The sequence below is a fragment of the Cebus imitator genome, unplaced genomic scaffold (genome assembly GCF_001604975.1).
Source record: "Cebus imitator isolate Cc_AM_T3 unplaced genomic scaffold, Cebus_imitator-1.0 Scaffold444, whole genome shotgun sequence".
Lineage (NCBI taxonomy): Eukaryota > Metazoa > Chordata > Mammalia > Primates > Cebidae > Cebus > Cebus imitator.
In genome coordinates, this window is record NW_016107759.1 from 1,847,061 (window position 1) to 1,866,552 (window position 19,492).

The 19,492-nt window shown below is 52.7% G+C and overlaps 2 protein-coding genes across 4 annotated transcripts in view; one reads left to right on the top strand and one right to left on the bottom strand.

Moving 5' to 3' along the window:
- The window catches only part of HAGH (hydroxyacylglutathione hydrolase), a 19,129-nt gene extending 6,742 nt beyond the window's left edge, over positions 1-12,387 (bottom strand). The window contains exons 1-7 of one of the 3 annotated variants that reach the window (XM_017511214.1): positions 11,893-12,387; positions 7,887-8,059; positions 7,314-7,378; positions 4,771-4,888; positions 4,050-4,158; positions 2,376-2,479; positions 2,112-2,213 (exon numbers count right to left, since the gene is read on the bottom strand). In XM_017511214.1, the coding sequence (XP_017366703.1) occupies positions 2,112-2,213; positions 2,376-2,479; positions 4,050-4,158; positions 4,771-4,888; positions 7,314-7,378; positions 7,887-8,059; positions 11,893-11,968 (747 nt within the window). In that variant the 5' untranslated portion in view covers positions 11,969-12,387. Of the gene's footprint in view, positions 1-2,111; positions 2,214-2,375; positions 2,480-4,049; positions 4,159-4,770; positions 4,889-7,313; positions 7,379-7,886; positions 8,060-11,687; positions 11,825-11,892 lie in introns of those variants that run through there. The other 2 variants (XM_037732246.1, XM_017511216.2) reach the window with 2 other exon arrangements.
- Positions 12,164-14,493, top strand: FAHD1 (fumarylacetoacetate hydrolase domain containing 1). The gene has a single exon (XM_017511217.2). The coding sequence runs from the start codon at positions 12,432-12,434 to the stop codon at positions 13,095-13,097; it is 666 nt and encodes a 221-aa protein (XP_017366706.1). The 5' UTR covers positions 12,164-12,431; the 3' UTR covers positions 13,098-14,493.
- The last annotated feature ends 4,999 nt before the right edge of the window (positions 14,494-19,492 follow it).

Consider the following 19,492-nt stretch of genomic DNA (forward strand, 5'->3'; position numbering starts at 1 on the left):
AAAAAAAAAAAAAAAAAAAAAAAAAAAAAAAAGGCAAGTCATGAACTGGGAGAGAAAAATTTTTTACATAAATCTCACCAAGACTTGTTTCCCGATGATGTAAGAAACTCCTACAAGAGCAACCCAACAGGCCAAACACAGTATTTTAAGTGGACAAAAAACTGAACATAAACTTCACAACAGAAGGCATCCGAAGGCCAACACACACGAGAGGATGGTCATGGGGAAACCCACATTTGAAAAGCAGTGAGACGCCACCACACACACGTTAGAATGGCAAAGACTAAAGAGCCCAACGGCCCCAGCGGTGGCTGGCACCGTGTGGAGACCCCAGAACTCATGAATTGGTGGTGGGATCGCCGAACGGGACACCCATTTTGGAAAACAGTACATACATTTAACCACACTACACAGCAGCTCCACTCTTAGGTAGGTACCCAAGAGCTATAAAAACATGTCCACAAAAAGACTTGTACACAAATGTTCATAGCAGCTTTATTCAAATAGCAAAAAACTGGAGACAGACAATCGGATAAACAAATTGCAGCATTTCCACATGATGTGCTACTCAGAAGCAAAGAGCATGGCTGAATCTCACCAACATCAGCAGGGCCAAGAATGCCACAGAGATGACGGAGTCGCGTGCTTCTGTTTACAGGAAACTCTACAAAGTGAGCTGAAAGGCCGGGTGCGGTGGGTCACGCCTGTTATCCCAGCACTTCGTGAGGCCAAGGTGGGCAGATCACAAGGTCAGGAGTTTGAGAGCAGCCTGGCCAACATAGTGAAACGCCATCTCTACTAAAAATACAAAAATTAGCCAGGCGTGGTGGTGCACACCTGTAGTCCCAGCTACTCAAGAGGCTAAGGCAGGAGAATCACTTGAACCCAGGAGTCAGAGGTTGCAATGAGCCAAGATCACACCACTGCACCCCAGCCTGGGAGACAGAGCAAAACTCCGTCTTGGGGCGGGGGGGGGGGGGGGGGGGGAGTGACCTGAAGTCAGAGCAGAGCAACAGCTGGCAGGAATACCATATGGGAGGGGCATGGGAGCTTTGGGGCAGTGGAAAGCGCTCCATCTTGACCGTGGAGGAGATGACACAGGGCAAACATCACCAACATTCCTCAATCTGCAACCTGTCCACTCAAAACAGATTCACTGGCCGCGCATGGTGGCTCACGCCTGTAATCCCAGCACTTGGAGAGGCCAAGGCAGGCGGATCACCTGAAGTTAGGAGTTCAAGACCAGCCTGGCCAACATGGTGAAACCCTGTCTCTACTAAAAAATACAAAAATACAGGTGGCGGGTACCTGTAATCCCAGCTACTCGGGAGGCTGAGGCCGGGAGAATTTCTTGAACCTGGGAGACAGAGGTTGCAGTGAGCCGAGATTATGCCACTGCACTCCAGCCTGGGTGACAGAGCAAGCCTCCATCTCAAAAAAAGAAAAAAAAGATGAATATTTATGATTCATCTGATTTAGAGTTTGGATTTTTATGAGTAAATGTTGTAAAATAATGTAATCCTCTACTCCAAGAAATTAAAAAGATGCTCAACAGAAATAGATGATTTACTTAAAACAACAAACCGGTCCGAGGCAGCGACTCTCACTCCACTCAGCAGAGGGAGGCCATGTTTGAGAGCACCCAGGCATACACAGTCCTGACGCTGTTTCCGGTGAATCTGGGGACACCTGGAGAACCCTCTCCTGCTCCTGGCACTCTTTGGCTCGGCTGGCCTGGGCTATGCCATGGAGGCTCACGTGGGGCCTTTCTGGAGACAGGAGTCCTTTGGACACAGAGCCACTTCCGTGGCCTGGGGAGCCAGCAGAGCCACGTGGTGCCAGCCTGACCCTACTGCTCAAGGTGGGAAACAAGCCCGGCACTTGTTAGACATGCAGTGTCTGAAGCCCACTCAGGATCCTCCGAGGCAGGGGGATCTCAACAGAACCCCTGGGGTTCGCTGTAAAGGGCAAGCCTGGCCACAGTGGCCTGAATCCCAGGCCTACTCTGTGGCCTCGGAGGCGCGACTGTCTACCGACTCTGGCAACTCCACTGTGCACAGTGGCTCGGCGCAGCCCACGGGAAGGCACTGCGCCGGGAAGGCCCCACTCACCTTGGCCCAGGCCAGCTTCTCCTGGACAGCGGCGTTGCCAGGCTCCACGTGGCGTGCGAACTTGAGGTTGTTGATGGTGTACTCATGGCCGCAGTAGACTCTCTGAGGAGAGAGGAGACAGGTGAGCTCGGAAGTCCTTAGGGATGGGACAAGATGCCCGGGGGTGTGTCCGGTGAGTGGGCGCCAGGAGGGAAACCCTTTGTCTCCTGCCAGGCAGGCTGGGTGAGGCCCCCACACCCCAGCCCGCAGGGAGGCACTGCCTACTGTGTCCGGGGGGAGCCGGCCCAGAACCTCCAGCAGGGCTTTGCACATCTCATCCGCAGTCCCTTCATAGAACTTCCCACAGCCAGCCACAAACAAGGTGTCACCTGGAAACAAGAACAGCCACGAGGTGGGGGCCACTCGAGGCCAGTGGCTGGGATTCAGGAGGGGCCAGGAGCAGGGTGACACTCACCGGCAAGGCCCAGGCCCCGAGCCCTGGCTGCCCTCTGGCCCCGGCTGCCCCGACTCCCACAGGCTCGCTCCACTCAGAGCCCACATTCCAGCTCCCACACCTCCTTCCAAGCCTCAGCTGACAGCGCTTACCACCTGATGACCACGCAACTGGCCATGCAGACCTGAAACCCAAGTCACTCTTCCCTCACTGCTCCTAGTCCCACCAGTGGTGGCTGTGAGATGCTCACAAACCCAGACCTCCCCCACACACCCAGCAGCCCCTCTGAGGCTCCTGCCTGGCCCCCATCTTCCCTTGACCCCAGCAGCCAGTGCCACCCTGTGACCAAGGTCTCACTGCCCTGCCTGAGCTGACCGAGACCACCTCTCACCCACTGCAGGGGACGCAGCCCACAATGCTGGGCACCTCAGGTGCACCCCACCCTCAAGCACCCAGGCTCCTTCCTGCCTTAGCCTCAGGACCGTGTCCCATCCCAGCCTCTGCCCTCCTCGTGCTGCTTCACGGCCATCCTCAGCTCACTGACCCACTCAGCCACTGGCCTCAGAAGCAGGACTGTCCCCCTAAGAGGAGTGTGCTCGGCACCCAGCATAGCAGAGGCTGCCCCACTTCTCATCACCCAGGGCAGAGCAACATGCAGTGGTGCTGGGCACAGGCCAAGGCCACGAGTACCCCTGGGCCCTCCTGGGCACGAGAGATGGGACAGGATGGTAGGACAGGACCTGTTCCCCTGAAGGGCCCCAGACCTCATGTCTGAGGACAGGCAAGAGGCCATGGAGACTCCAGAGGTAAGGAAAGGCAGAGCAGGCAGGAGGCGACTTTGGGGCCTGGGGCTCCTGCTCCATGGAGCTGTGCCACCTCCCCTCGCCAGTTGCCAAGTGAAACCCCACACTGTGAGGCCAGTTGGGGGACAGGCACGTGAGGCAGCCCCCACCTCCAGCAGCCTCCACAGGGCCTTCCCACACAGGCCACAGCCATGGAGGGGCTGGCCTACAATGGGGCTGTCCCCCAGCCATATGACCTCCAGAGGCGGCTCCCACAGGTTTGTGACGACTCCAGGAGGCAGGCAGTGCCCCTAGACTGGCACAGGTCCCCTAATCCACACTATGGCACTGAGGAACACAGGGGCTCCAGGGCTGAGCCCCCCTCGCCCTGCGGGAAGAAACTGACTCTGTTCCCGTGAAACCCGCCAGGACCCCAGCTGCCTCCAGCAGTCTCTGCCAGCACAGCCCTTGCTGCAGGCGGAACGGCCTTCCAGACCACGATCCAAACCCACTGTGGGAGGAAACAGAGCAGCCCCGCCATGAGGCTCCCCAACTCCTGGATGTGTCTGAGGCTGAGCCCCAGGCTCCGCCACCCCCCCACCTGTGAGCCCCTCACACCAGGGCAACAGAGAAGGCCATGAAGCTGCCCCCGTGAGCCTGCCTGGCAGGAGACAAAGGGTCTTCACAAAGAACCCCTGTCCCCACCCCCACCTCAACACGCACCTGTGAACACGGCTGGAGGCTGCGAGCCACCGGGTTTGGTCACAAAGTAACAGATGTGTCCTGAAGTATGGCACGGTGTCGACAGGCATTTGACGTTGAGAGACCCCACCTTAAACAAAGCAGGTGACCACGTGTGCTCCCAGACACCCTAGAGAGCGTCTCCCGGGGTCACCGTGCAGCCTGGGCCCTCCTCAGCTCCAGAGGATATGCCCACAAAGGTGGGGCAGGCGCTCCCAGTCACGGGGCTGTGGAACTCACTCACTCCATGGGTGCACCCAAGTGCGGGGGCCCCCCCACCGGAACCTGAGCACTTGGGTATAAAAAGCCAAGCGGCTTGTTTTGTTTTCTCCTTCAAAACTGGGCCGAATCCACAGCCAGCATGTCGCGAAAGATGGCTTTCCTTTCCACGCTGGGCCTTTTGTTTCCCCTATCCCCATCTGTCCCCCACCCTCCCGCTAAGCCCGAGTCTAGCACCGAGACCCCGCCCACATGGCCCACTCCCCAGGGTCACGGAGCCCTGCTTCCCAGCCCCACACACAGCCATGTTCTGCACACTCCTCTTCTTGTGCCAAGACAAAGAACACTGTCCATACTGCCACAGAGGACCGCTGAGAGCCCTCCTGGGTCACTGGGGTAAGGGAGCAGAGAGGACGTAGGGAGGCTTCCCTGCTCCTGGCAGGGCCGTGCTGGAGCACCGCCACCGCCAGAGCTCACTGCTCACCTGCAGTGTGGACAGGTGAGTGACCTTGTGAGTGAGGGCCCCGATACGGTCGTCACCGCCGTACACCTTCAGCCCCGGTTCCAGCTTCACCAGTTTCTCATTCCCGCCAGCATGGTCCCTGGAAGTCAAACAGTAGACCTGGGTTGCCTGCTGCTCTTAAACCCTGGTCAAACAGGATTCCTATCTTACACTGGACGTTTCTCAAAGAAACGTACATCTTGCTACCCAGAAAATTTGTTTCTTGTCCATCACTGGATCTGCTGCCCAGATACCCGCTCCCAGGCGAGGCTCCCTGCGGCCCTGCCTGTGGCTGTGTTTGGAGCCGAGGAGGCAAATCACAGACACCTGGATGATCCCGTGGCCGGGGTTTTGAGCGTGGGGGTGTGGGGTTATCACCTGGACGTCTTCAAGAAGAACCACCTGGCTCCTACCCTGAGTCCTCGTGCAATAGATCTGAGGAGTGGCCTGGGGTGGGATTTTTGAAAGCCCCCAGGTGATTCTCATGTGCAGCCCAGTTTGGGAGCCACCCCAATGGCAGAAAATCAAACTATTCATCGTGGGAATCGCCTGCGGTGTGTCTGGGATGAGTGGCTGGCCCTAAAGGTGGTCTGCCTGCAGGGGAGGCCAGACTGGGCCAGCTCCAGGCCTCCTGACGCTCACCGGGTGGAGGAGCCTCCTTCGAGCCCAGGTTTCCCCAGGGGAGCCTGCCTGACCTGCATTTCAGAAAGGGGCAATCGAAGGGGCCCTTCCCAGGCCTCACCTAGGCTAGAATCCCTCATGTAGGCTGCAGAGCCCTGATGTGGGGTGGGGGCCATGAGGATCCTGCACCTGCCAGCCGGGCTTCATTTCAAGGGTGAGGCCAAAGCTCTCCCAGCAGCAGGGAGCATTTGGCTTGGCCTCACTCCACGTCCCCTAGAGACTCCTTCGTGTGCCTCCCAAGGAAACTCCAGCAACCACACCAGAAACGGCCTGCCTTAGCGCCACTGGGCCGCAAGATAACAGGGTGGAGTGGTGGCCACTGCCCTCTGCCCCTCCTGTCCTTCAGGAGGGCGTGGCACACAGCCTCGGTCCGCCCATCGCCGCCCACCACAGATAAGCAAACCCCATCCCGCTGAAGCTAGAGCCTGGCTTAGGACTTCCTGCTCCGGCATGAACGTCAGAGGGGCCTGGTGAACTCAAAAGCACTACGGTGTAAGAAAGGGATGTCCGCAGCGGAGGCCGGGAGAGGCAGTGAGCTGCAGCAAGTTGTGAGGTGCCAGGCAGCTACTCGGAGGCCACCACCAGGATTCCCAGGAGGAAGCATGCTGGCAGCAGGGGCCTCACACGACAGGCGGGCAAATGTGCTGAGAGACAGCAGCTCAGCCACACAGGCCAAGGGCCAGGGAGGCTGCAGGCACCGCCCCTCGTGCCCAGGTCCCTGCATGGACACCTCCGATGATCCTGCAGAGGCTCTCGGGGCCCAACTCACAGAGCCTGAAACTCTCCAGGCCTCCGTGCAGCTGCGTGTAAACCGTGACGCGTCTATCAAACCCTGGCCAAGCCACCAGCACAGCACTCCCACCACTGAGGACAGGACACTCATTTCACCCGGAGACAGAGGCTGGGGCAGCCACAGCTTGGAGGCCCTAGGACAGTGCCAGACAGGTCTTGGCTCAAGAGAAAGGTGCTGGCTGCTCTTGGGCGCTTGCTTGGCAAACAGAAGTGAGAGCCAAATAAACACTTTCCTAGCTTTGAAGAGCCTCAAACATTTTCAAAAGCCGAACAAGGGCCTTGAGCTGGCAATGCCAGCCCTGGAACCCGACATGGTGCTTTATTCATCCTTCAGTTTTTGAGGATTTAAAAAACCCCACCTCTTCAGATACAGCTTTTTTTTTTTTTTTTTTAAGAAATAAAAAAAAAAATAGCCTCCAGGAAGAGTCTCGCTCTGTCACCCAGGCTGGAGTGCAATGGCGCGATCTCGGCTCACTGCAACCTCCACCTCCAGGATTCAAGTGATTCTCCTACCTCAGCCTCCTGAGTAGCTGAGATTATAGGCGTGTGCCACCACGCCCAGCTAATTTTTGTATTTTTAGCAGAGACAGGGTTTCACCATGTTGGCCAGGCGGGTCCTGACCTCAAGTGATCTGCCCACCTCAGCCTCCCAAAGTGCTGGGATTATAATCCCATGTAGCCACGGTGCCTAGCCGGCTGCTTTAAAAAACAAACACTCACCCCTAGACTCATTTACTCACTGACATTGAGGCCAACGTGCCGGGGCACAAGCCAGGGTGGCCCCAGAGACAGCAGGGGCTTGAGGCCTGAGGGCAAGGCTGCGGCCTCTCCCCTCACTCCACAGGCCACGGGGCCTCAGAATCACTGAAGCACCACACCTGCCACTCAGGGGCCATGGTCTTTCTCAGAAACCTGTTGAGGGTCTGTCCTCACAAAGCAGACGCAGCTATGGGGGAAGACAGGCCTCAATGTCCCTGAACCCACCAGGGCAAGAAGTGAGCCTGGTCCCGCACCCCCAGGAGACACTCAGGCCCTGTGGCACCGGCACTTACCAGTGGTGATGGGTGGTCAGCACCGTGGTCAGCTTCACCCCGTGCTTTTTCGCCTCCTCCACCACCTGCAGCAACACCGGGGCAGGACAAAAGCCCATCACGTTCCCAGGCCTGGCTTGCTGGCCTCCACAGTGGGGTGCCCAGAGGAACCCAGGATGCAGGGGAGGGGCCGCTGCTGTGGCCCGTCCTGACCCTGCCAGCTCGTCCTGCTCCAGGAGAGCAGGTGAAAGCAGCTTCTTCCTGCTCAGCCTGGCACTCTCAGAACCACCCACTACTGCTCCAAGCCCCTCCAGCTATGAGGGCATCACCCCCAGAGGCAGCACTGAGGGACAGAAAGCCTCCAGGAAGTCACATGCCCGGGATTTAACAACACAGCGTTTTCTGTGTCACTGCCTCTTGCCTCCACCCTTCTTGGTTAACAGTGGCTAGAAACTAGTTTTTCAGAAATGAAGTGACTGATTTCCATTTAGCTGAGGGAGAGCTGCAAGGACACTGCGGTTAGGAAGCCCCCTGGGGGTGAGGACTCCGAGCTGGGTGGTGAGGGCAAGGAGAGCCGGGCACAGCCATGCACACCTTCTGGGGCTGCACCGGGTCCACGATGGCAGCCTCCTTGGTCTCGTCGTCCATGACCAAGTACATGTAGTTGTCGGTCAGGGCAGGCAGCACCTCCACCTTCATGGTGCCCTCGTCCACAGTCAGACTCTTCCGCAAGTCTGTGTGGTGGAAAACTCCCAGCAGGGCTGGACCTGCAGACACAGCACAACTCAGCTGGTGTCTGTGCCAGGCCCTCCACGACAGCACGGACACACTGCAGTGCTTCCCAGCCTTTCTAGGTTCCTCTGAAAGGAAATACCCTGGCCAGATGCGGTGGTTCTTGCCGGGAATCCCAGCGCTTTAAGAGACTGAGGTGGAAGGACAGCTTGAGGGCAGGAGTTTGAGACCAGCCTGGGCAACATAGCAAGACCTGGTCTCTACAAATTTAAAAATTAGCCAGGTGTGGTGGCACATGCCTGTAGTCCCTGCTACCCCGGAGGCTGAGGCAAGAGGATCGCTTGAGCCTCGGAGTTTGAGGCTGCAGTGAGCTATGACTGTGCCAGTACACTCCAGCCTGGGTGACAGAGTAAGATCCTGTTCCTTAAAAAAGAACCAAAAGGAGTATCTTCGTCTGTGCCCAAAGAAAACACAGAAACTGACTCATGCTCATATTCATGGAAATCAACTGTTTGAGACTTATGATCTGTATTTTCTTTTTTGAGACCCCTGAAAGGATAGGATGGCCAGCTTGTGGCTGTGAAACAAACCGCTGTCTGGCATGACTCCTGCAACCTCTGGGGTATGCACACCCCGGACTCAGGGACAGAACGTGAAGAAAGGAATGCAGACTGGAGGTGCCCCAGGCTGGCCATCTGCCCTCCAGCTAGCTGTGCTGCCACCACTGACTAAACCAGCCCGAGTTCTATGCAGTTACTCACAGCCATTTTCAGCCTCCAGCCAGAGAGAACCAACACATGACAAGAGGCTGAGGCAGGAGAATTGCTTGAACCCGGGAGGTGGAGGTTGCAGTGAGCCAAGATTATTCCACTGTACTCCAGCCTGGGTGACAGAGGGAAACTCTGTCTCAAATAAAAAAAGAAAGAAAAAGAAACAAATACTTGCTCTTAAACAGCAGGAATCTGAGATGCAGATAATGCACAAAAATCAGCAGTTTTGTGGGAAGTAGAAAAGTTCCTTTTTAAAGCTGCCTCTCTTATTAAAGAATAAGCATGCTAATAACTTTATTACGCCCTCTCCTATGTGGCTGTTAGACACACCACGCTTACAGGCATGTAGTACATTCTATGTCCTTGTACTTTAACCAAGATATCTGTGCTGGATGTGCTCACAGGCCTGTCCCAGCTCTCCCTTGTTTTTACCTGTTTTAAGAAAAGTTTTAAGTTATTAGCCAATCAGGTTTTAGTTTAAATTGTGAGGTCTGACTCCAGCCAACGGAGATCACACACAGAAGTAAAGACGACCCCAAATGCGTAAGGGATAGATGTGTGTGTTTTCCTTTGTTCATTGTACTCTTGTGGCAAGATGGCTAGTGAGGATACCCTTCCTGCAGTCCAGGAAGTAAAAATTGCATTGCAGAAAGATCCTTTGTCTCAGTGCTGATTTTTCTTTCCAGCACCGAGCATCTATTTCCAAAATCCTTTGAGACGGAAAGCTGGCCACAACTGCCCCAGATTCCAGTGTGGAGGATACAAAATCACCATCCAACTGCCCTAAAGGACTCTGCCACAAGGGCCCAGGAGGTGGGAGGAGTGGGTGACCAAGGGACAAAAGTGTCTGCCAGCCAACAGAAATATTTTAGATTAGGTAAATGCAGAAGTATTTTAGCACTGAAACTCCTACTAAACCTAAAAATACATTGGGGCCCTGAATACCTTCAGTTCCACTTTATGGGGGGAAAACACAAAACATGAGAGAGGACAGTGGAATCCTGGGGCAGGTGCCAGGGCAAAGACTTCTCCCAAAGGGGATCCAGAATGGGCAGCACCCAACAATCGAGAGACACACACGTCTCCAGGGCTCATCTAAATGCGGAATCCAGCCTTATTTCTACAGCGAGGGAAACTGCCCAAACTCTAGTTTCAATCATTGCACAAAGACATCCAGTTACCCTTCTGACAGCCAGCTGGGCGTTTTCCAGGTCCTTCTTATGCACATTATACCTACGTTCCATATGAGCAGCTTCCTGTGATATTCCCCTTCCCCTTAGCCTCATTACCATCCCAACTCAAGGGGTAGAGCAAGCAGAGTGTGGGTGCTGGAGACTGCAGGTGGTGTGCAGAAGCATTGTGACAGGACACCCGGAGTGCTGGGGCATCCTCCTGCAAAGGAGCTCCATCTATACTAGCAGAACATTACAAACAAAAATACTGCCCATGCGCGGTGACTCACACCTGGAATCCCAGCACTTTGGGAGGCGGAGGCAGGCGGACCATTTGAGGTCAGGAGTTAGATACAGGCATGGCTAACATGGTGAAACCCTGTCTCTACTAAAAATACAAAAACTAGCAGGGTGTGTTGGCGGGTGCCTGTAGTCTCGGCTACTCAGGAGGCTGAGGCAGGAGAACTGCTTGAGCCAGGGAGGTGGAGGTTGCAGTGACCAGAGACTGGTGACTGCATTGCCCAGGTGAAGGAAACATTTCCAACTGGTGCTCAGCCTCCCCTGGGGACCACCACAGCCTCCTAAAGAAGCTGACAAGACATGGAAGCGCCTTTATTCTGAGAAAAGAACGCAGCTGGTGCTAGTACCAGCAGAAACCTTATTCCCTTTCCATATCACTCAGCCCAACACTGCCTGGAAAATGTTCCCGGCTCACTGTTTTGTAACTTTAATACTCTGTACAGACAGAGGTCAAGGACCTGCAGCCTAGGGGGTCTGGACCAAGTTCAGACACATGTTTAGTTTGGCCCACAAAAAAAGAAAAAAAAAAAAGGAGGTATGGTCTCAGTCTGTCTTCTAGGCTACGGTGCAATGGTGCGATCACGTGTTACTGCAGCTTCCACCTCCCAGATTTAAGCGATACTCCCGCCTCAGCCTCCAAAGTGACCGAGACTACGGTCGTGTGTCACCACATCCGGCTGATTTTATTTTTTGCAGAGATGAGAGCTCCCCATGTTGCCCAGGCTGGTCTGGAACTCCCGGACTCAAGCGATCCTACCGCCTGGGCCTCCCAAATTGCTGGAATGACAGGTGTGCGTCACTGCACTTCTTTAAGTCAGGGAGTTTCACAGCACCTAGCTTCCCTCGAACTGGGCGGCACCAGATACTGGCGCAGGGAGCTCCCTTCGAATGCGGCAAGCACGCCCTTCCGATGCCCACAGTCCCACTGGAACTCTCCGCCTGCGCCCTTATGAATGTCCCTAAAACTCTAATTCTGAGGACATCAAAATCCTTGCTCTTTCCTTAGCAATGGCGACATTCTACCCCCTGCGGACGCTTGACAGCTTTCGGCGAGATCTGGAAACTGCCAAGGACGCCTCCCCGCCTGCGCCTCCGCCCGCCCAGTGCCCTGCGCTGCGCACCCTCCAGGGGAGCCGGCCTGGCCCGGCCTCGCAGTCCCCTCGGGACGGATGACACGCCGGGTCCCCAGACAGCGAGGCTCCGGCGCCGGGCGGGCAGCTAGGCCCCCGCAGGCGGCGCCGCGAGAGCGCGGTCCTCGCAGCCAGGCAGCGGCTGCGGGGTGGGCCGGGCGTCCGGGGGCCGCGCCCAGACTCTCCACGCCGCCGGCCGGAGCAAGACGCGACGCCGTGGCTGCCTGAGAAGCGCGGCCGGCCCAGCCCGAGCGTGGAGGCCGCGGGGGACGCAGGCCCGGCCCTGCTTACCTAGCGCCTTCCGCACCCGCAGCCCCGAGCCCGCTCCGCGCTCGCCTCAGCGCCTGCGCCGCCTCCGCTCGAGCCGGGCAGCGCGGCCTCAGGCACCTGCGCAGCAGAAACCGCGTCAGCGACCGCCAACCGACGGCCCCGCGCCGTCCGCTCCCTGCCCCACAGGGCCCGCGCCCCACGGCCCGCCCCGCCCCGCCGCACCCACCCAGGCCTCGGCGGGTGCAGGCGGCTCCCAACGCGACGAGGCTCCGGCGGCCGAGCAGCCCGCGGCCCAGCACCATGACCGGAGCGGGGCTGGACGGCCGGGCGGCCCGGGGCCGCAAAACACCGGCGTCGGCGCGCCCCAGCCAATCAGCGTCCGCCTCGCGCCGCCCTCAGCCAATTAGCGTCCGCTTCTCACCGTCCGCCAGCCAATAAACGCGCTCGTGCTCAACCCGTTTTCTCCCCGCACCGAACGCCGCAGGCTACGGGACGGGACTGGGGCTGCGGCGGCGGCCAGAGCTGGGCCGGGAGAGCTGAGCCGCGAGCCTCCGCCTCTTTCCAGGCACCGCACAGCAGCTCCCTGGAGGCCGAGCGTCGCGCCACCCGGGCACCCTGCAGATCGCGAGGTGGAACGGGCAGTCGCTGGGGCGCGGGGGCGAGTGGGGAGAACAGCGTTCCGAAGCATTTGGTCCTCTCCGGCTTGCCGTAGGCATCAGCTGACTGGTCCAGCTCACGTGACTGCAGGGGCACTTGGTTGGAGTCATGGCGCCCTCCAGGCCACTGTCCCGCTTCTGGGAGTGGGGGAAGAACATCGTCTGCGTGGGGAGGAACTACGCGGACCACGTCAGGGAGATGCGCAGCGCGGTGTTGAGCGAGCCCGTGCTGTTCTTGAAACCGTCCACGGCCTACGTGCCCGAGGGCTCGCCCATTCTCATGCCCGCGTACAGCCGCAACCTGCACCACGAGCTGGAGCTGGGCGTGGTGATGGGCAAGCGCTGCCGCGCAGCCCCCGAGTCTGCGGCCATGGACTACGTGGGCGGCTATGCCTTGTGCCTGGATATGACCGCCCGGGACGTGCAGGACGAGTGCAAGAAGAAGGGGCTGCCCTGGACTCTGGCCAAAAGCTTCACGGCGTCCTGCCCGGTCAGCGCGTTCGTGCCCAAGGAGAAAATCCCTGACCCTCACAACCTGAAGCTCTGGCTCAAGGTCAACGGCGAGCTGAGACAGGAGGGTGAGACATCCTCCATGATTTTTTCCATCCCCTACATCATCAGTTATGTTTCTAAGATCATAACCTTGGAAGAAGGAGATATTATCTTGACTGGGACGCCAAAGGGAGTTGGACCTGTTAAAGAAAACGATGAGATCGAGGCTGGCATACACGGCCTGGTCAATATGAGATTTAAAGTGGAAAACCCAGAATACTGAGGTATTTCTTAAGTTTCACGAGAGAAGGGAACAAGACAAAAGCAAGCAACAGCTGTTAAATGTCACAATCTTTTAATAAGAAACCAATTATTTAAAAAATGATTAGATTGCCATGCCTCAATTCCTAGAAGATGGACGCTTCAAGAAAACGTGAAGTAGAACGAATGGGCCAGAAATTAACACAGCCAAAGTAAAGTATTTCTTCGGAAAAGATTTTATGAAACCAAATGTTAAAAAGTTTCTTTTTGCAAAAATTGGAGAAGACTTTTCAGTGGATTATCTATAGGATGATCAGTAGTTCAAGCCTTAAAAACTGCAGAGAAAACTGAAAGTTATTTTGCAGGTAACTTTCCAGTGTTTCCCAAAGTTTCTCAGACTTGGTAATCATCAGGAAGAATTTGTAAAAATAAAAATTTCCAAATTACTGGCCCATCCCAGATTCACTCAATCAATTTGATGGGATTAATCTCTGGTGAAGCAGTGTTTACAGAGCACTCTAAGTGATTCCTATCAGGGAAATGTGGAAAAACACTGCTGTACAGAATCAAGTTTATTTAAAATTTTACTTAGTAAGTGAACAGTTAATGAAGATTTCACCTATTAGCGTATCTACCCAGACCCACTGATTCTGAGTTCAAAAGATGATTTTGAAATTATTGTTGTCCAAATAAAGGTGCTGCCTTTTTTGTGGCTTACAAGTGTATTTTTTTCCCCCAGTAATGGTGAAGAGGGAGTATTTCCTCTTTATGGGACTTTAGACCTTAGTCTTTGACTTTTGGCCTTCTGAGCACTGTGCTGTATTAACAGAGTTAATCAGCAACTGTATCTCCCAATCGGAGATAAGGAGGCTTTGTGGAAGTTGAATAGCCTGGGACTGCTGCTTTTGCTCTTGCCTGCACCCTTCTCTGAAAAAGAGGTCTAGACAAGATGCACAGCATAGCTATCAATGCCTGGAGGAGTCCTCTGGGCTTCGGCAGGGGTTCTGTTGGCCCCTTGAAGAAAGCCTAGGACATCTAATTTAGTAATAATGGTCAACATTTATTGAACACAGTACTGTTAGGCATCATGTCAAGCAGTTTAGTCTGTATTTCTATGCGTTATGTAACCCTCAACCAAGCCGTAATGTTAGTATTATCACTACCATCCCCATTATTCAGATGAAGATCTAGAGCAAGCCTGGCTAAATCACTCAGCTTAGTGGCAGAGCCAAGATGGAACCCAGCTCTACTGACACCAGACCTGAAGTCTTGACCACAAAGTGGGCTGCATCTTGTAAGCAAATATATAAGAAGAATCAAACATTTATGTATGCTACAACCCCATGCTTAAATTATAATTTAGTATGAGGAAGTGCCATAATTTGATTCCTTTATTAAATATCATGCTATCTTAACTACTTTTATCTTTTACTAATCTTTCTTTTTTCATTGCTTGGCAATGCATGTAATTACAGAAGAGTCAAAAAATAGAGATTAGCAATTAGAACAAAACAAAAATTTCATCTACCCAGAGATAGCTGAAGTTAAGCACCGAGTGCAAGTTCTTCCAAATCTGTGGATATAATAGTAATTTTTTAAATAGAGTTTGCTCATATCATATAATTTTCGTAATTTGTTTTTTTTAAACCTAGTTTCATTCTTGTTGCCCAGGCTGGAGTGGGCATGATCTTGGCTCACTATAACCTCTGCCTCCTGGGTCCAAATCATTCTCCTGCCTCAGCCTCCCAAGTAGCTGGGATTATGGTCATGTGTCGCCTCACCCGGCAAATTTTGTATTTTTAGTGGAGATGGAGTTTCACCATGTTGGTCAGCTTGGTCTCAAACTCCTGACCTCAGGTGATCCACCCGCCTCAGCCTCCCAAAGTGCTGGGATTTCAGGCATGAGCCACCGTGCCTGACTGTACCATGCAATTTTCTAACTTGCTTATTCCACTGTACGTTGTTACCATCTTTTTCCTTGTTAGCTGACACATTTCTGTAGTATGATTTTGATGGACTGCGTGATTCGGAAGACAGGCCTCTATTTTTGGACCTTGAGATTGTCTTTTTTTTCTTTTTTTGTTCTTAGGTAATGCTGCTAAAGAGATTGTCTCTAATGATTTGCTAGTATCAGCACATGAGCTGTTACTTCCTTTGGCTAGGTTCCCAATAAGTGGAAGAGTTGGATCAAAGGGTGTGCCCATACTGAAAGTGTATTATTAGTCTAGCTAGCAGGTACAAGGTTCAGCTGAGATAGATCTACCAAGTTGACAGACTATTAAAGCCAAAGGTATAAAGTAGGAGCACTGTTCACATGCAGCCCTGATAGGTGGCACAAGCCAGTACCGAGTACTGTGCCCCTAGGGTCAGTGTTCACCACAGTGATAGAACAAGCTTTGTCACAAACATCAACATCAGCATTGCAGGTGTAGGCACACAAAACCCTTAGATACAAGAATCAAAAACAGAGACACCAAGTCCAACAATTCTTGATGTTGCTAAAATCATAATCCCAGCATTCAAAAGATACATTTTTCCACTTCTTATTTTGAATACATTTAAACCTATGAAAAAGCTGAAAGACTAATACAGTGAACTCCATATACCCTTTAATAGATTCAACAATTATTAACATTAACTATGTCCTCTGGTCCTGTGTCTCTCCCTCCCCCCACATGTGTGTATATATACACATGCACCTCTTTCTCTCTCTCTCTCTCTACACACACACACACACACACACACACAGCCTTATTTTGGAAGTGTGTTGGGATGGTAACTGCAGAAACACTGCCCTTTCAGCACAGATCTCCTAAGAATCAGGATATTCGCCTACATAGATATGAGACTGGCCAGGTGCGGTGGCTCACGCCTGTAATCCCAGCACTTTGGGAGGCCGAGGCGGATGAATCATGAGGTCAGGAGCTCAAGACCAGCCTGGCCAAGATGGTGAAACCCAGTATCTACTAAAAATATAAAAATTAGCCGGGCGTGATGGTGGGCGCCTGTAATCCCAGCTACTCTGGAGGCTAAGGCAGAGAACTGCTCGAACCCGGGAGGCAGAGGTTCCAGTGAGCCAAAATCATGCCACTGCATTCCAGCCTGGGTGACAGAGCGAGACTCTGTCAGAAAAAAAAGAGAACCTTATCACACTTAAGAAAATTCCAGCCAGGCGTGATGGTTCATGCCTGTAATCCCAGCACTTTGGGAGGCTGAGGCGGGTGGATCATCTGAGGTCGGGAGTTTGACCAACAAGGAGAAACCCCATCTCTACTAAAAAAAAAAAAAAAAAAAAAAAAGATTAGCAGGGCATGGTGGCACATGCCTGTAAATCCTAGCTACTCGGGAGGCTGAGGCAGGAGAATCACTTGAACCCGGGAGGCAGAGGTTGCAGTAAGCCAAGATTCCACCACTGCACTCCAGCCTGGGCAACAAGAGTGAAACTCCATCTAAAAAAATAATAATAATTCCACAATATATTAGTCTGCACAGACTATATGGCTTGACATCTGTTCTGTTGTGTTTTTAAAACGTTTATTGGGCTTTTATGAAAAATGAGTATTACACACCTGCTTAATATATTATGAACATATTTTCAGGTCAGTGAATATAGGTATACATAACCCTTTTTAATGGTGTATCTTGGATCATGTACCCCAGAAGCACATTCTTGTTCCCATGATTTGCTGAGGGAGAGCTCTCAGGAGAAGCGCAGTGAAGCAGAAAGGGCAGTGAGCAAACTCCAAGGAAGAAAGTGGTCTCCGAGCTGGACACCAGCTTTGGTCAGCCGGTGAACCCAAAGGGAAGCTCTAGAGCAAGGAGTGTGTTGGCACCGGAATATGCTTTCCCTGCCTCTTCCATAGCCGTGTCAGGTAATTTTCTGACCCTCATAGAAGCTGAGGGACTTCAGCAAGTGAAGAGTTCTAGGTGGGGCATCCCTTATAGGTTGCACAGGTTTCAGATGCTCTGCTATTAGAAACAATGTGGCCAGGCGCGGTAACTCACACCTGTAATCCCAGCACTCTGGGAGGCCAAGGTGTGTGGATCACAAGGTCAGAAGTTTGAGACCAGCCTGGCCAAGGTGAAACCCCATCTCTACTAAAAATACAAAAGTTAGCCAGGCATAGTGGTGTAGTCCCAGCTACTCAGGAGGCTGAGGTAGAATTGCTTGAACCCAGGAGGCAGAGGTTACAGTGAGCCGAGATCACACCATTTCAGTCTAGCCTGGGTAACAGAATGAGACTCCATTTCAAAAAAAAATAAAGAAAAAAGGAAATGATGCAAGGAGCATCTTCCATATACTCTACATCAAAGGTCCCCAACCTCCACGTCACCGACCACCACCAGCCTGTGGCCTGTTAGGAACCGGGCCGCAAAGCAGGAGGCAAGCGAGTATTACTGCCTGAGCTCTGCCTCCTGTAAGATCAGTGATGGCATTAGATTCTCATAGAAGCATGAACCCTATTGTAAATTATGCAGGTGAGGGACCTACGTTGCGCATTCCTTATAAGAATCTAATGCCTGGATCTGAGGTGGAACATTTCCATCCTGAAACCATCGCCCCCCTCTCCTCAATCTGTGGAAATACTGCTTTCCACAAAACCAGTCCTAGGTGCCGCAAAGGTTGGGGCCACTGCTCTACATCACTGGCACTTGTTTGTTTCCTTAGGGAATTCTTAGAAGTGAAACCAATGAAATGGTTTGCACTTTGAAATTTTGACAGTTTTTGCCAAATTGCAGAGGAAAAAAATACCATGTTGCATTTGACAAGAGTGTTTAGGAACACCTTCACTCGGACACTCTAGCCAATGCTGGGTATCATAGCTATAGTCATTTTAATTTGCTTTTCTTTCATAGGAAAGCTGACATATATATGTTTATATTCATTTTTTTTTTTTAACAAGACTACTTGGCACATCTTTGGTGTAACTGTTGGTACGGTATCTTTGTTTTCAAGATAGTTTTATATTACCTTTCAATACATTTACTTCAAATATGCTAAAACCTTCATTTAATTATTTTACTTTTTCTTAAAAATATAAGTGTAATTATATAGTAGGAAAAATATTCAAGTTATAAAAGCAGAATAGCTGTGCTCAGTCATGTGCACCTGTAATCCCAGCTCTTTGGGAGGCTAAGACGGGAGGATCACTTGAGCCCAGGTGTTTGAGACTGTACTGGACAATATAGTGAGACCTCGTCTCAGAAAACAAAAAAGCAGAATTCATACAACAAAAATATTAGTAAATATGAGGGCCAATAAAATTGCTGAACTTAGGCTGAGTACAGTGGCTCATGCCTGTAATCCCAACAATTTGGGAGCCTAAGGCAGGTGGATCACTTGAGCCCAGGAACTGAAGACCATCCTGGGCAAAATGGCAAGATCCCTGTCTCTACAAATTTTTGAAAAATTAACCTAAAATTAGGTGGCATCTCCTAAGCTCCTAGACACAGGGCTCAATGGAGGGGGCACCATAGGCACTGTTGCTGAACCAACAGTGGGAGCCAAGCCAGCGCCAGCCTTGGCATCCTTACTTCTCTCCTCTCCTGCCTGGCCCTCCACGGCTCTTCATCCTTCCTTCTCTGTCTACCCTCCCCATTCACCTTGCTTCACAACCCCCAACTTCTCCCCAAGGGAGGATGGAAGGCCTGTTCTGCACAACTAGGTCAAGTTGTTCATTACCTTGTTTGTTACCACAATTTGGATACTTAGGGGGTGAACCTGCATCCTTCCTCTGTGGCTGCACGTGGTAAATAAGCCAGATAAAGTATTACTGACAAGATAGTCTATGTCCCAACACCAGCCTTAGGAAACAGCTTCATATACTCACTTTTTCCTTTTCCTCAATCCTGTGGTGGATGATGCGTAGCCTTCTAAAGTACCAGGCCAAACCTCCCAGGCTGTGGGTCTACACTGACCTTAGCAGTGGGTCTTCACAATCTGGAGTCAGTGCCCTGAAGCAAGTGACTGTCACTGGCGTGGAGCTGAGCAGTCTACTTTGTGGCTGCTGCAAAGAAAATGGGAGATAAAATGGCAGCTGTCGTCCTCACGTCCTGAGTAGGTCCCCCTCAGAGTTCTGAGACTTGGGCACGCTCATGAAACTTCTGAAGCTGGTCTCCTCCCAGTTGATTCAGACTCAGTCATGTCAGCCCTGAGCCAGCAAGCCTCCGCAAGCACTGGGCAATCCAGTGTGTCACCAGAGAAGACCAGGGGCTAGAAAAGCTCCAGGTGCTCAAAGCAGTCACACAGAATTGCCCATAACTTTGGCTTTTCCCACCTGGTGCCGAGAGCCCCTTGCCCTCATCCTGTCAGCCACTACCCAGCTCTCAGAAGTTCATCTTTAGAGGTCCTACTCTTTTTCCAGGAAACCAAGACAAAGAATAAACTGGCTTAAGAAAATAAATAATTCAAAACTG

Bases quoted from the DNA above. Each gene is read 5' to 3' on its own strand.
- FAHD1 (XM_017511217.2), top strand. From the start codon at position 12,432: ATGGCGCCCTCCAGGCCACTGTCCCGCTTCTGGGAGTGGGGGAAGAAC.